Source organism: Pithys albifrons, chromosome 29 (genome assembly GCF_047495875.1).
Source record: "Pithys albifrons albifrons isolate INPA30051 chromosome 29, PitAlb_v1, whole genome shotgun sequence".
Classification (NCBI taxonomy): domain Eukaryota; kingdom Metazoa; phylum Chordata; class Aves; order Passeriformes; family Thamnophilidae; genus Pithys; species Pithys albifrons.
Genome location: NC_092486.1, coordinates 5,185,067 through 5,198,699, shown reverse-complemented (window position 1 = coordinate 5,198,699; position 13,633 = coordinate 5,185,067). Strand labels below are relative to the sequence as shown.

The following is a 13,633-nucleotide window of genomic DNA, read 5'->3' as shown; positions in this document are numbered from 1 at the left end:
AATGGAACGGGAGGATGGAACGGGAGGATGGAACGGGAGGATGGAACGGGAGGATGGAACGGGAGGATGGAGGGGAGGAGGATGAACAGAGGGATGAACGGGGGGGAGGATGGACGGGAGGGTGAACAGAGGGATGAACAGGAAGGTGAACGGGAGAAGGGTGAACGGGAGGAAGGTGAACAGGGTTAGGTGGCGATGGAGGCGAAGGCAGGAGTCGCAAAGCCCCGTCACTTTTATTAACTCCCCATTACAGCACCATCGACCGGAGGCACCTCCCCCGCCGCTCCCGCCCCGGTACGCCGTTCTCGGGTCCGCCTGCAGCCGGAGGTCCCGGGGGCACGAGGAGGGGCAGGAGGAGCCCGCCCCCTCCCCAGCTGCTCCCTCCGCACAAGGCACTTGGGCAGCACCGGCCCCGCGGCTCCCCAGGTGGTTCGGGCACGGCCGCGGGCTCCGGCCCACAGCCCGGTCCTTGTCGCTCTCCCCTACCCTCACTTGCATTGCCTCGAGAACCTACAGGGAAGAGTCACTCCAAACAGCAGCTTCCAGCCTCTGTGGCAGGAGCCAGCAGAGAAGAAGCTTCTGCTGAGACTGGCAGCTGCTCACAGAGCATGCAGGAGGTAACAGAACCGTGGGCAGCAAGTTCTGCAGCTGCCCCTTCCCCAGAGCCCCTTGTACCATGGTCAGGACATGGAGGGCCCTACATCTCTTCACACTCTGCCTTCCTACCAATAAGGAGCCTGGGTCTCTGAACGCCGCCAGGTCTGCAGGTGAGAAAGGACCAGGGCAGCAGCCCCAGAGGTGCCAAGGTGCTCCCAGGCCCTGTTGGCACTCTTGACAGCACGGGAGGATCCACCCACATGGCGGATCTTGTAATTCTTCCCACGGTTGTTGTCCCAGTGAATCTTCTGTCCACACTGGAAGGAGATGCAGAACTCCGTGGCCCTGCGGCCGCTGGACGGCTTGGGCAGGGTGAGCTCAAAGGAGAAGATGTCTGTGTCTGCTGAGCCGTATGTGCTGTGCATGTACTGGCAGGAGATGTCCCGGAAGCTCCTCCAGCCGTCGAAGGTGATGCGGATGGTCACTGTCTTCTCATAGGCGATGTTCCTGACCTTCACTGTCCCCGACAGGGCACGGTCCTGGATCACACAGCTCTCCAGGCACACCAGGTTTTTGTGCAGGCTGCTGCGGAACGCTGCGTAGTCTGCAGAGGGCTGTGGGAAGTCCAGCACGTACCTGCACCCCTCTGGGCGTGAGTCCCACAGCTTAGGTCGAAAGGAGGCAAGGTCTGACAGGGCGTGCTGCAAGTCACAAAGGTCCTCCTCAATCCTCGAGAAGAAGCGCACAGCCGTCAGTGAGAGCCCCTTCATGTCAGCAAACACGACTCGCTTCTTCTTCTGGCCCTTGGAGCTCTTGGTGCTGTCTCGCCGCTCAGGCTCGGCTTCTGTGCTCGGCTTCTGGTTGAGACAGGATCGGAGGGGTTTGCGGCCTCGGTTGCTCCGCAGCTCCTCGTAGGAGTTGAGCAGCTTGCGGATGGGGGGCGAGTGGCTCAGGCAGAGCCGCACGGCCAGGTCCACGGGCATGGCTGGGGGTGCGACGGCCCGCCTGCTGCACACCTGTAAGAGCCTAGAGGCGAAGAGGGGGTCAGCCCCGGCCGCCAGCCCCGGCGCCCCCGGCCCCGCCCGCCCCGGCCCCGCTCACTCGCCGCAGCTCATCCCGGCGCGCTCCGCTCCCGCCGCGCCCGCTCCGCATCAATGGGCGCCGTGGGAGCGCCGCGCGTGGGACACCGCGCCGCAGCCAATCAGCGCACGGGCCGCGCCCCGGCCGGCCAATGGGAGCGCGGGGCCACCACCGCCCAGCCCCACAGGCCACGCCCACCCCCCGGGGGCGCGCCCGCGCCGGGCAACCAGGAGACCCCCGGGGACAATGGGGAGACCTCCGGGGACAATGGGGAGACCCCCGGGGGCAATGGGGAGACCCCCGGGGGCAATGGGGAGATCCCCGGGGGCAATGGGGACATCCCCGGGACAATGGGGGTCCCTCCGGGAGCAATGGGGAGACCCCCGGGGGCAATGGGGAGACCCCCGGGGACAATGGGGAGACCCCCGGGGACAATGGGGAGACCCCCGGGGACAGTGGGGGCCCCTCCGGGGGCACAGCCCGGAAAAGGCTCCCGGGGCCACCAAAACGCCAGTGTTGCAGGAAGGCACATGGAACTGCCAACACCGGGAGGAAGAGGAGGGTGTTTCTCTCATTGTCTTCCATGTGGGAGGCTTGAATTTGTTCTATACGTTCCTTTTCAGGTGCTTGTCCAAAGACAGCTGTTTCCAGGGTGTCTGAGCACAGAGAAAACTCCAGATTTTGGGTTCCTCCTCTGCCAGCTCAGAAGCTTCTTCCCCTAGTTGTGTGCACTGACAAAAATTTGCTCACACGCAGGCACTGTAGTGTCCCTGACATCTATGTTCAAAATCACCTTCACTGTACAGCTCACATGTGACTCCTTGACACTAAAGACTGTCACCTAAATCAGATCACCCCTGCCCTGCAGTCCCTGCTAATCTCCCCAGAGCTGTCTAGCCATTTATGTTAAGCAGCCCTGATTGTTCCTGCTGACAGCACAGATTTTCATCAGCTCATGACACAACTGACCGACCTATCAGTATTTCTACATGGCTTTTCATCACCACCATGTCTGAATGTCTGGAGCACAAGGCAAAGAAACCTCTCATGGGAAGACTAAAGTGAGCCTGAACCCAGAGCTCAGCTGGCAAAAACCTGCTGCTCAGCCCTGGCCTGTCAGCAAAACACCAGAAAAAGCAGCAAGAGAGTCACAGTGGCAGCAACCCCTACAAGGGTGTGTGGCACTGGTGTCACTGCTGGCCAGATGCTCGTGCCTGGGAGGAGCAGACAGGGATCTTGTGGGTGACCAGGAGCCAGGTGAGCTTGTCCAGCTGGGCCTGCAGGGGCTGGGGGGTTGGTTGTAGGGCAGTGTCAGTGCCCAGCTGGCTGAGGAACACTCTATTTCTGAGGGCAGTGCCATGTTCTCCTTGGCTGTCAGTGGAGGATGAGCCACAGCACATTCACCCACACACAATGCAGACAATGCCTCAGTTTTCTGTGGTTGCATTCTGGGCACCATCCTTTCAATACATCTTCTCAAGGCAGACAGTGTAAACCTCCCCACTTCAGCGACCTGGGGCAGCCAACACAGACATGGAAGTGCCTTCCTAACAATAAAACCATTTGCCCCACCTTTTTCTGGACCTCAGGACAGCAGATCCGGCTCAGGCAGGGAAATCACAGCTCACCATCAGTGCCCTCCCTGCGACCTCTTCCACCATCTACCTACTTTACATTCGGAGTTAATCACTCACTAAACCAAAGCCATCTCTCCCTGGGGGAGAACAGGGAACACATTTGAGCCCAAGTTTTACAGCAGACCCCATGGAAGCTGTGAAAGCTGCTCCCATTCTCTCCCAGTGGCACAGATTATGCACTGCTGTATTTTCTCCACTTAAGAGTACAAGCCAAAAACATCACTTTCTTGGACACACCTCCTTTCCCCAGCAGACAAAACAGAGGTGCAGTGTTAGCAGTTCCAGAGGTGTCCCAGTATTGAGTCATGGAAGGACACCAGCAGACAGCAGCATTTTCAGGTGTGCCACAACTGACTCTCACTCAGAGCCTGACTGATCTCAGCCTACCAGCCATGCCCACCCTCCTGCCCAGCCCGGGAGGTCACTGCTGTGTGCCAGCTGCCAGGCTCCAGAGAGGAGCTGCACCAAAGGCACTCTGAAAACCACCAGGTCAGTCAAGGTTCAGCTGCTGGAAGAGGCCACGTGCCACTCACACTCGCTCTGCTGCAGCCACGTGAGTGTGGTGGCCAGAACAAGCTGTCTGGACAAGTGTCCAGTCCCACTGAACTGGGCTAAGGAGAAAACCTGCCAGGTGTGTCACCCAGACACTCCTCAGGCAGATCCCCTGCACTTCCCCAGCACAGATTAACAAGGACTTTGCCTGGGAGCTTCAGTCACCTCAGGGAATGTCTGGCTGTAAATACAGGCAGGGCACAACCCACAGCTGTGCAGAGGAATGTGCTACTGATTCCTGGGGATTAAACCCAGCCTCCTCTTAACGTCTATACTTGAAAGAATCTTCTTTACCTAAATGGATTAATTAGGAAGACTATAAACCACACATGCAAAGCCACTCACACTACAAGATGCCTGCCCTGTGTCACCCCCTGCCTGGCAGAGGAAGGTGCTCCCTGGACACCCCTCACACAGACCATGCAGGCAGGACCCTGCCCTGGCAAACGAGCCCCTGTTTGCCCAGGCACCTGACAGGTGCTGAGCTGAGGTACCACAGCACACCTTGGCTTCTCCTCCAACTACAGGAAGCCTGCATGGGGCAGCAGGGCCAGAGGAGCTTTTCCTCTGCATGACCAGCACAAAGGAACTGCTTGTCCCCTTTGCCTCAGCAGTGGTTTCAGCAGAAGGGAGTCTGACAGTTTCTATGCTCAAAAACACAACCAGAAGCTGTACCAGAACCTCTCATTCCCTGCAGGGTCTTCAGATCATGCACAGCAGAAATGGCTTTCTCCTGAGCCCAGGGCCACTGCTGTTCCATTGTAGTGTCACTGCCTGCCACTGCTCTTAAATGAGGCATCCCAGCAGCTACACACTGAAACGTTCCAGACACTGTCCTCTGACTCACCACGGTGCATTTGTTCTATTGAACCAGGTCTCCCTGGTGCAGGGACCTGAGGGCTCTGCTGCAGGAATCAAACACACAGTGCTGGCCTGATAGGAAGCAGCACAGCAACATAAAAAGCACAGAAGGTGATGCAAAACAGACTCCTATTCTCACGCTGCAGCAAGAGGCCACTCAGGGAAAGCTCTGCCAGCCTCCTGCTCCAGTATATTTCTGAACAACATGGAGGCACCACACCCCCCTTAGGCTTACAGAATTCCTCAGGGCTCTTGTGCAGTGCTGAGCTGCTGATTGTGCAGGCTGTCCTGTTTGAGGGCTCTGCTCACTCTGCAGCTCACTGACCAAGGCAGCCTTGAGCTTGGGGGTGAGCCACAACAGTGGTGCAATCTCCCTGAAGCTGCCAGTCCAAAGAAAGAGGTTGGAAAAAGCTGGAAAAGCAGTAAGGCCTCACAAAGTCCCTTGCTGGACCTGATCCATGTGCACAATGTCATGTGGTGGAGCAGCAGCACTTCAGCTTCATTCTGGCCAGGACCTGCTCATGTGTCAACTTTGCACAGAGGTCGTGCTTGCAGCAGAACTGCAGATCAAAACACATTTCCCATGGGCAGTATAAAGACCCCATGGCTCTGGTACAAACACCCTCAGCATGAACCAGCTGCTCTGGTTAAGAAGAGGCTTATGACAAGCCTGAAAATGCTGTCTGACATTCCCAAAGCTGCGACTGTGATTGCCCCATTCATGATCTGGTCAGAGACAACAGAACCACCTGTGGCTCCTGCAGGCCAGAGCAAGAAAAGCCATTATCAGAACACAGTCCAGGCACCAATTCCAAACACAGGCCTATTCTGCTGGCAAATCTCAGATGCCAGTAATGGCAAGGGTGGATATTTTTAAAAGAATAGCACTGTTTCTGCCAAAATGCCAGGAAAAAGCAGCATAACTGCTCTTTGGCCCTGTGAGAAGAGGCTGTACTGGCACAGCCTGCCTTCCCTCAGGAACACCAGAGCAAGGAGTGTGCTGGCTGTACCAGGAGCCTGATGAGTTGTGGGGGCAGTGAACCCTCTGCACTGGCACAGGGACATTCTCCAACCTGGGAACCATCCCCAGAGGGGACTCAGCCTGGGTGGCCCCACAGGGAGCTCTGGGGTGTGTGTTGGGGGGTTGTGGCAGCTGCTCCCCCCACCCTGCACTTACCACTGCCCCTCAGATGAGCTGCACTGCTCCTGAGGGGGCTGTGGCAGCTGCTCCCCCCACCCTGCACTTACCACTGCCCCTCAGATGAGCTGCACTGCTCCTGAGGGGGCTGTGGCAGCTGCTCCCTCCACCCTGCACTTACCACTGCCCCTCAGATGAGCTGCACTGCTCCTGAGGGGGCTGTGGCAGCTGCTCCCCCCACCCTGCACTTACCACTGCCCCTCAGATGAGCTGCACTGCTCCTGAGGGGGCTGTGGCAGCTGCTCCCCCCACCCTGCACTTACCACTGCCCCTCAGATGAGCTGCACTGCTCCTGAGGGGGCTGTGGCAGCTGCTCCCCCCACCCTGCACTTACCACTGCCCCTCAGATGAGCTGCACTGCTCCTGAGGGGGCTGTGGCAGCTGCTCCCCCCACCCTGCACTTACCACTGCCCCTCAGATGAGCTGCACTGCTCCTGAGGGGGCTGTGGCAGCTGCTCCCCCCACCCTGCACTTACCACTGCCCCTCAGATGAGCTGCACTGCTCCTGAGGCCACCAGGGGGGCCACGGTCCTGTAGCGGATCAGGTGCTGCGAACCCTCCTCCAGGTCGATGGTGTATTCCCTGTGGACACAGCAGGAGCTGAGCTGCAGCCCCACCCACGGGGCACCCACAGGGCACCCACAGGGCACCCAGGGGGCTCCCATGGCAACTGTGCCCAACCCACCTCTGCTCATCCTTCTCAGGCTCCACCAGGATGTTCTCCTGCCGCTCCAGCACCCTCAGGAACACAAAGGAGTCCAGGTTGGGCTTTGGGACTGCAAAAAATGGTTCCAGAGCAGAAGCTCAGCCCTTGTGATGGTCCTCTGAGGGACACTGAGGGGCCTGAGGGACAGCAAAGGGGATGGCAGACCCTTCTGAGCACACCTGTGCCCTGCCCCAGCACAGGCAGGACTGCACAGCAGGGACAGCAGGATCCTCCCACAGCAGCACAGGGCTGTGTTACAGCACTGCCATCACGTCAGCTTTGCCTCCCCTGGGCAGCAGCTGGAGGACCAGCCCTCACATTCTGGGCTCCCTCACTCTGCCCTGGTGCTGCAATTTTCAGATTACCCTGGATGGACCCACCTGATTTTAGGAGAGACACTTTCTGCAGGTTGGGAGGCATGTGTTTCAAGGCCACGTTTTTCAGGTAAGTCTCTGTGTTTGCCATGTACCTGAAAGAAATCACTGAAGCATCAGCTGGTCTGATGAAATACAAACCTGCAGGGAGAGTGCTGACTCCAAACACCAGCCAGGAACAGCTCCTGGCCCCACAGGCACAGCCAGAGACAGCCCCTTGGCTCACCCTGCCAACTGACTCAGAGTTATTTTGTTTCAGCTTTTTTCTTGCCCTGATAACACACATTGATCTTTACTTCAAACCTGTTCTAAGGCTCACAGTCTCAATAAATGTCCAGCATAACACACAGGTGAGATCTACAATCTACAGAAATGGAGGAAGGTGCACAAAAACCTACTCACTCTTTAGCAAAAGCAAACTCCTCTGGTGAAAGGATGGAGGGTTCCCCTTCAGCTCGAGACTTCTCCTTCTCCAGGATGTGGGGAAAGAACTTCTCTATCTGACATTGGAACAAAATCCAAAGGGATGATACAGACCTTTCCCAGGAGTTCAGGGCCTACATCCCCACTCCCCATTGCATTCCCTACAAGCAGCAGTCCACAGCTGTCCCAGCAGCCACAGATCCCTGCTCCTCACTTAGCTGTGACAGCAGCCAGGCTGTACAACCACAGGTGCCCACACAGAGTGGGCCAGCACTGGGCTTAGGTGAAGTGAACCACAGTCCCAGTGCTGTGATCAGCATTGCTGTGCCCTTCCTTCACCCCAACAGGGGAGTGTGCCCAGGGAATGAATCCCTTTGGGTGGCACTTCTGAGAACAGGGAAACAACACTCTTGGACTGCAAGCCTGGCTGAAGCAGGAGGCCTTGTGTGGGTAACAATCCCTGCTTCTGGACACCCCCCTCCCACCCTCTGGGCTGCAGAGCCCCCGTTACCTTCACCAGCCGACACCTCAAGTAGCTGCTGAGCACGAAGCGGATCCTCTCCATCTCCATGCGGTGGACACTCACCTGCAGGTCCCCTCCCTTTGCCCGCTTCAGGTTTGCTTCCTGCAGGGCAACCACACACAAACCAAAGGGCTGACCCACCAAACAGCAAGAAACAGGGACAGCTTTGGTACACAGAACCCACGAACCAGACTGGGGCTGCTTTAGTGACCCAAAGCACGCCGTGTCCCTGTGCCCCCTCCCACGGCAAGCTCTGAGAAGGTGCTCAGAGGGAGAGGAGGTGCTCAGAGGGAGAGGAGGTGCTCAGAGGGAGAGGAGGTGCTCAGAGGGAGAGGAGGTGCTCAGAGAGAGAAGGTGCTCAGAGGGAGAGGAGGTGCTTAGAGGGAGAGAAGGTGCTCAGAGGGAGAGAAGGTGCTCAGAGGGAGAGGAGGTGCTCAGAGGGAGAGGAGGTGCTCAGAGGGGCTTTGTCTCAGTGCCAGGGACCCAAAGAGCCCCAGAGAGCCCCAGTGTGTGCCTGCCAGGCCTGCAGCCCCCCAGCACCCACCATGTGATCCAGCTGCTCCACCACACACTCCACGATCTCAGGTCTGCTCTCCAGCAGCTCCGGAGCGAACTTCTCGTTGAGCCAGGCCTGCAAGAGGGCACAGGCTGCCACCGGGACCGGGGAGTGCCCCCGCCACAGCCCCACCGGGACCGGGCAGTGCCCCCGCCACAGCCCCACCGGGACCGGGCAGTGCCCCCGCCACAGCCCCACCGGGACCGGGGAGTGCCCCCGCCACAGCCCCACCGGGACCGGGCAGTGCCCCCGCCACACCCCGTCCCCGGGCGGGCACAAACGCTGCCAGACCCCACTCTGGGGCCCCGCACAGGTCCCGGCCCGGCACCCGCCGCTCCCCGCGCACGGCACCTGCTCCAGGCTGCGGATCAGCTGGGCGGGGGTGAGCAGCAGCTCCTCGGTGCTGCTCCCGCTGTCCGAGTCCTCCTCTCCCGCCCGGTCCTGCCCTCCCTGCGCCGCCATCGCTCCCGCACCGGGCCCGCCGCTCTCCGCACTGCGCATGCGCCACGCTGCCGGGACCCGCTGCGCGGTGACGTAACGGCCACACCAACCAATCAGGAGGCGCGTTTAAAACAATGAAGCTCTCCCGGCCAATCATGAGGCAGAGCCAGCGCGCGGGTCTTGGCCAATCAGGATGGAGCAGCACTGACAACCCCCCCGGACGCCGCTCCGCGTGTCCCGCGTTCCGGGTGAGGATCGTTCCGGGAGCCATCGGTTCCCGCGGGAATCGCCGCTCCCCCGGGAATGGGAACGGCCCCGAGCCCGGCCCCGACCCCCCGGCACCGCCACACACACCCGGACTCGGTTTAAGAAAAGGTTTACTGATCAGTACTTCTGCCAATATTGCAACAGCTGTGAAAGGCAAACACTGTTACACAGTTTAGAAAAAACAAGTTTTTATACAATGAAATTATTAAACAAATCTCAAACAAAACCCCACAGTGGCTGAGGAATGAGCCTGGAGTTCCAGGTCCAGTATTAGCACCTGCAGCACCACCAAAGCAGCCCCTCCAGCCCCGCTCAGCTGTCCTGAGTTCCTTCTACAACCAGACACGGACACCCCAGACACCACGGGAAGGATGGAGAGCAGGGGATAGACCAGCTGGGGCTGTGGGAGCTGCTGAGCAGGGCCCAGGGAATGCCAGCTCTGCTCCTGCACCACCCTGTGCCCGCAGGCAGGGCTGGGAGAGCACCCACACAGCACCCACCAGCCCAGCAAAGCCACGGCCTCCCATAAATTAGACAACAAACCCATAAAGAAACAGTTGTACACTTCACATACTCATCAGAGGAGGGTGGGAGTTGTTATTTATTGGCTCAGCATCCACTTTACTGTGCTCAGAGTCAAACAGGCCCCTCCTGGTGGGCACTGACAGGGGGCAGAAACCCACCAGGGTTCCAGTGTGGCTACTCCTCCCCCTCCAGGGACAACCAAACCATCAACACAAGGAACACTTTGCCCTCTGGTTTTCCACAAGAACCAGCACAAGAGATGTTGCCTTGAGTCCCTTCCTGCTGGGAAGAGGCCCTGGGCATGTCCCCACTCCTGGAGGGAATTCCCAACCCTGAGCTGGAGCTTTCCAAAGCCTGACTGAAGAACAGAAGGGTTTGAGAACCAGGGAGGAACAGCACTGAACTCACGGGACTAAAACCAAACCTCTGTTGGGCTGAGGGCCCCATTTCCTTCAGGGGAAAATGCAGCTTCACCACTTCTGCTCTTCCTTCAGGAAAAAGAAATCCCCAAATCAAAAGAAAACTAAAAAGTGATTTCATTGCTTCCAAATCTCCTGTAAAGTGGATGCTGCCCAGCCAGGAGACCCCTGGGGAGCAGTTTGAGGGGGTTAGTCCTTGTGGTAGATGGCACTGTGGATCTGGCAGCAGAGAAAGGAATGATGCTCTAAAGTAGGAGGTAGGGGAACCTTGGTACAGCAAGTCCACTGTGAGCTGTCATCTGCAAAACAAGTTCCACAGGGTTAGAAACTCTCCCTCAGTCCAACCAGCAGCCCCTGCACACACCTGGGCACAGCCTGTTGTCTGGGGGGGAGAGGCAGCAGGAGCAGCAGGAGCAGAACCCAACACTGGGGATTCCATTTGTCCAATGGGAAATAAAGACCTTTATTCTGTTTCTTTTTGCATAACAGGCATAAATATTTCCCCATCCCTTTCCTGCTCACACTGACAACAACCCAGACTTGGTATCTCCATCCCAGGACCTGCAGGGAACGTAAGACAAAGGAGCCAATTCCAATCTGAGCTTTCCAAAAGCAAGGCCAGGGATATTAATTCTGATGTTCTGTTTCTCCTCTGAGCACAAAAGAGGTTGGGATTGATCTGAGAGAAGGGCAGAAGGTACCTGAGACTCCACAGTTTTATCTCCCACTGGTCAAACCTCTGTCTTCATAAATGGTGATTTCAATCTGCACAGAAAAGCTGTTAGGGAAACACACTATGAGGAGATTGTGAAAATATAACCAAAAAAGGGGCAGAAAAACATCAGAATGGGGCTTTTCATCTCTGCTTCATTCCTGCTGTTTTCACTGTACCCCAGACTTGCTATGAGAGGCTTTTACAACTTCAGGCAATAAGTGGATCAAGTGCCTGCAGTGTTGCTCAAAAGCTGAAGAAAAAGGGCTGAAAGAAGCCAAGCTGGAAGGAGGAGCAAGTGCTGGGCTGGGATCAACTTAACATGATGTCACATGTCAGAATCTCCACCAGAACCTGAGCTGAGGGTTGCAGACTAAGTGACAGCAGCTCCTGCTCCCACAGCATCAGTTTCTGTCCTACCAAGCTGGGCTCTTCCCTTCCCAACCAGACAAACAGCATTTCTGGAGCTCACTGGACTAGAGGAAGGACCTCAAGGGCTCTGTTCAGGGTCAGGCTGTTCAGGGTTCCAAACACTTTCATTGTCTTTCCATGTGCCAAATCTTAACATCCCAAAACCTGACTGGGGGCCAGGACACAACAGAGACCAACATGAGTGATCAGAGAACCTGCTGTGCCACAGGGCAAGCAGGAGCAGAGGGGACACACAGGGAGACAATGGCACAGAGGATACAACTCTGAGTCCTCTCTCAATGGGGTCTGTCAGCAGGAGGCCCTGAGGAGCGTAGATCTTCTCGTTCTGTTCCTGGATGAACTTGGCAATTTTCTTTAGAACCTGCAAATGGAACAGCCCAGGAGGAAACAGCTCCTTCCTCAGGTCTCCTTGTTCAAGAGCCAGAGCCCCAACAGCACCACAGACATGGCAGTGTGAGGGGAACCAACACACACCCGGAGGGACAGCTCTGCAGTGTGGGGAGACCCCTCCAGGGACACCCCCAGGGGACACAGGGAAACCCCCCAGGGGACACCCCCCAGGGGACACAGGGAGACCCCCCAGGGGACACCCCCCAGGGGACACAGGGAGACTTCCAGGGGACACAGGGAGACCTCCCAGGGGACACAGGGAGACCCCTCAGGGGGACACAGGGAGACCCCCCCAGGGGGACACAGGGAGACCCCCCCAGGGGGACACCCCCAGGGGACACAGGGACATCCCCCAGGGGACACAGGGAGACCCCTCAGGGGACACCCCCCAGGGGACACAGGGAGACCTCCCAGGGGGACACAGGGAGACCCCTCAGGGGACACCCCCGAGGGGACACAGGGAGACCCCCAGGGGGACACAGGGAGACCCCTCAGGGGACACCCCCCAGGGGACACAGGGACATCCCCCAGGGGACACAGGGAGACCTTCCAGGGGACACCCCCCAGGGGACACAGGGAGACTTCCATGGGACACAGGGAGACCTCCCAGGGGGACACCCCCCAGGGGACACCCCCCAGGGGACACCCCCCAGGGGACACAGGGAGACTTCCAGGGAATGCAGGGAGACCCCTCAGGGGACACAGGGACATCCCCCAGGGAACATCCCCCAGGGAACACAGGGAGAGCCCTCAGGGGACACAGGGACACTCCCAGGGGGACACAGGGAGACCCCCCAGGTCTGACAGCACTGGCCCACCTGAGGCACATCCACACGGACTCAACCCCAGCACTGCAGGGCCCCGGAGGCCCCCCCAGGCCAGCCTGGGCTGCAGGTGAGGGGAGGCAGCCACACACCTTCTCATAGTGAGTCTCCATGCACAGGAAGATGGTGTAGGCGGTCAGGCAGGCCAGACACCCCTCCAGGTAGGACTGGCCCCCCAGTTTTTCAGCTTCTGCATAGAGGTTGTTCAGCGTCCTCACCGTCTCCTCGAACTGCTGCCTGTCAATCTGCAGGAGGAGCAGGAGGGGCTGGCACAGACACCCCCGGGTGGGCACCCCCTCGGGGGGGCCCTGCACTCTGCTCAGAGCCCGGGCCTGAAGGGCACCCCGAGGGATGCGGCTCCTCCTCAGGCACCGGGGCTGGATTCCAGCACAGCACAGAGAAAGCCACGCAGAGTCACCCAGGACACTCCCCAGGCACTGCCAAACCCCGAGCTCAGCCCCAGAAACGCGCTGGGTTACAGGAGCAGCGGGGAGGGGCCCTGCAGACCCCCCAGCGCAGCGGCCCAAACGCGGCCCCGGCCGAGGAGGGATCGAAAGGAAAAACAGAACAGGAAGGAGCTGAGGAATTCACACCTGACAGCACCGGCGGCGCCTCCGGGCGGGACTGGCCGGATTCCCCGGGCGGGTGCGGCGGCACCACCGGGCACAGCGCCGGTTCCTGTCCGGTACACGCGGCGAGCGCGCTCCGCTCCACCGGCGCCTTCCCCGGGACCGAGCACGGCCCGGGGCGGGGACACGGGACGAGGACACGGGACACGAGACAGGGATCCCGCCCGCCCTGCACCCGATCGGCCTCCCCAACGCCCCCCGGGCTCCGCCCGCACGGCCCGGCCCGGCCCCGCCGCGGGCCCGCCCCGCCTCACCCTGTTCTCCAGCTCGGCCGGGAACTTGCTCTGGAACTGGCAGCGCGTCCCGCTGCTGTAGTCGCGCTGGATGAACACCTTGCCCGACACGGGCGCCTGTTGCGGCCTCATCTCGCCCCCCCCGGGCCCGGCCCGGCCCGGTCCGGTCCCCGCTCCGCCGGGCCGCGCGCGCACTTACGGCTGTCGCAAAAGCGCCGCGGCCGCGCCGGGCAGGGCAGGGCTGGGTAAGGGCA

At 59.3% G+C, this 13,633-nt stretch overlaps 3 protein-coding genes across 3 annotated transcripts; all 3 read right to left on the bottom strand.

Annotated features, from left to right (window-relative positions):
* Positions 1–199: 199 nt before the first annotated feature.
* On the bottom strand, positions 200–5,933 carry LOC139683656 (protein phosphatase 1 regulatory subunit 3C-B-like). Its single transcript, XM_071578982.1, has 2 exons — positions 5,905–5,933; positions 200–1,623 (listed from the first exon to the last, which is right to left on the bottom strand). Exon 2 carries the CDS (start codon positions 1,578–1,580, stop codon positions 723–725), a length of 858 nt encoding a protein of 285 aa, XP_071435083.1. The 5' UTR covers positions 1,581–1,623; positions 5,905–5,933; the 3' UTR covers positions 200–722.
* Positions 5,934–6,410: 477 nt separating this feature from the next.
* Positions 6,411–9,008, bottom strand: GINS4 (GINS complex subunit 4). The gene is made up of 7 exons (XM_071578984.1): positions 8,859–9,008; positions 8,496–8,582; positions 7,940–8,053; positions 7,408–7,505; positions 7,012–7,100; positions 6,611–6,701; positions 6,411–6,507 (listed from the first exon to the last, which is right to left on the bottom strand). Exons 1-7 carry the CDS (start codon positions 9,006–9,008, stop codon positions 6,411–6,413), a joined length of 726 nt encoding a protein of 241 aa, XP_071435085.1.
* A 300-nt stretch (positions 9,009–9,308) lies between these two features.
* Positions 9,309–13,633, bottom strand: GOLGA7 (golgin A7). The gene is made up of 5 exons (XM_071579261.1): positions 13,401–13,633; positions 12,610–12,762; positions 11,563–11,664; positions 10,861–10,924; positions 9,309–10,458 (listed from the first exon to the last, which is right to left on the bottom strand). Exons 1-4 carry the CDS (start codon positions 13,509–13,511, stop codon positions 10,877–10,879), a joined length of 414 nt encoding a protein of 137 aa, XP_071435362.1. The 5' UTR covers positions 13,512–13,633; the 3' UTR covers positions 9,309–10,458; positions 10,861–10,876.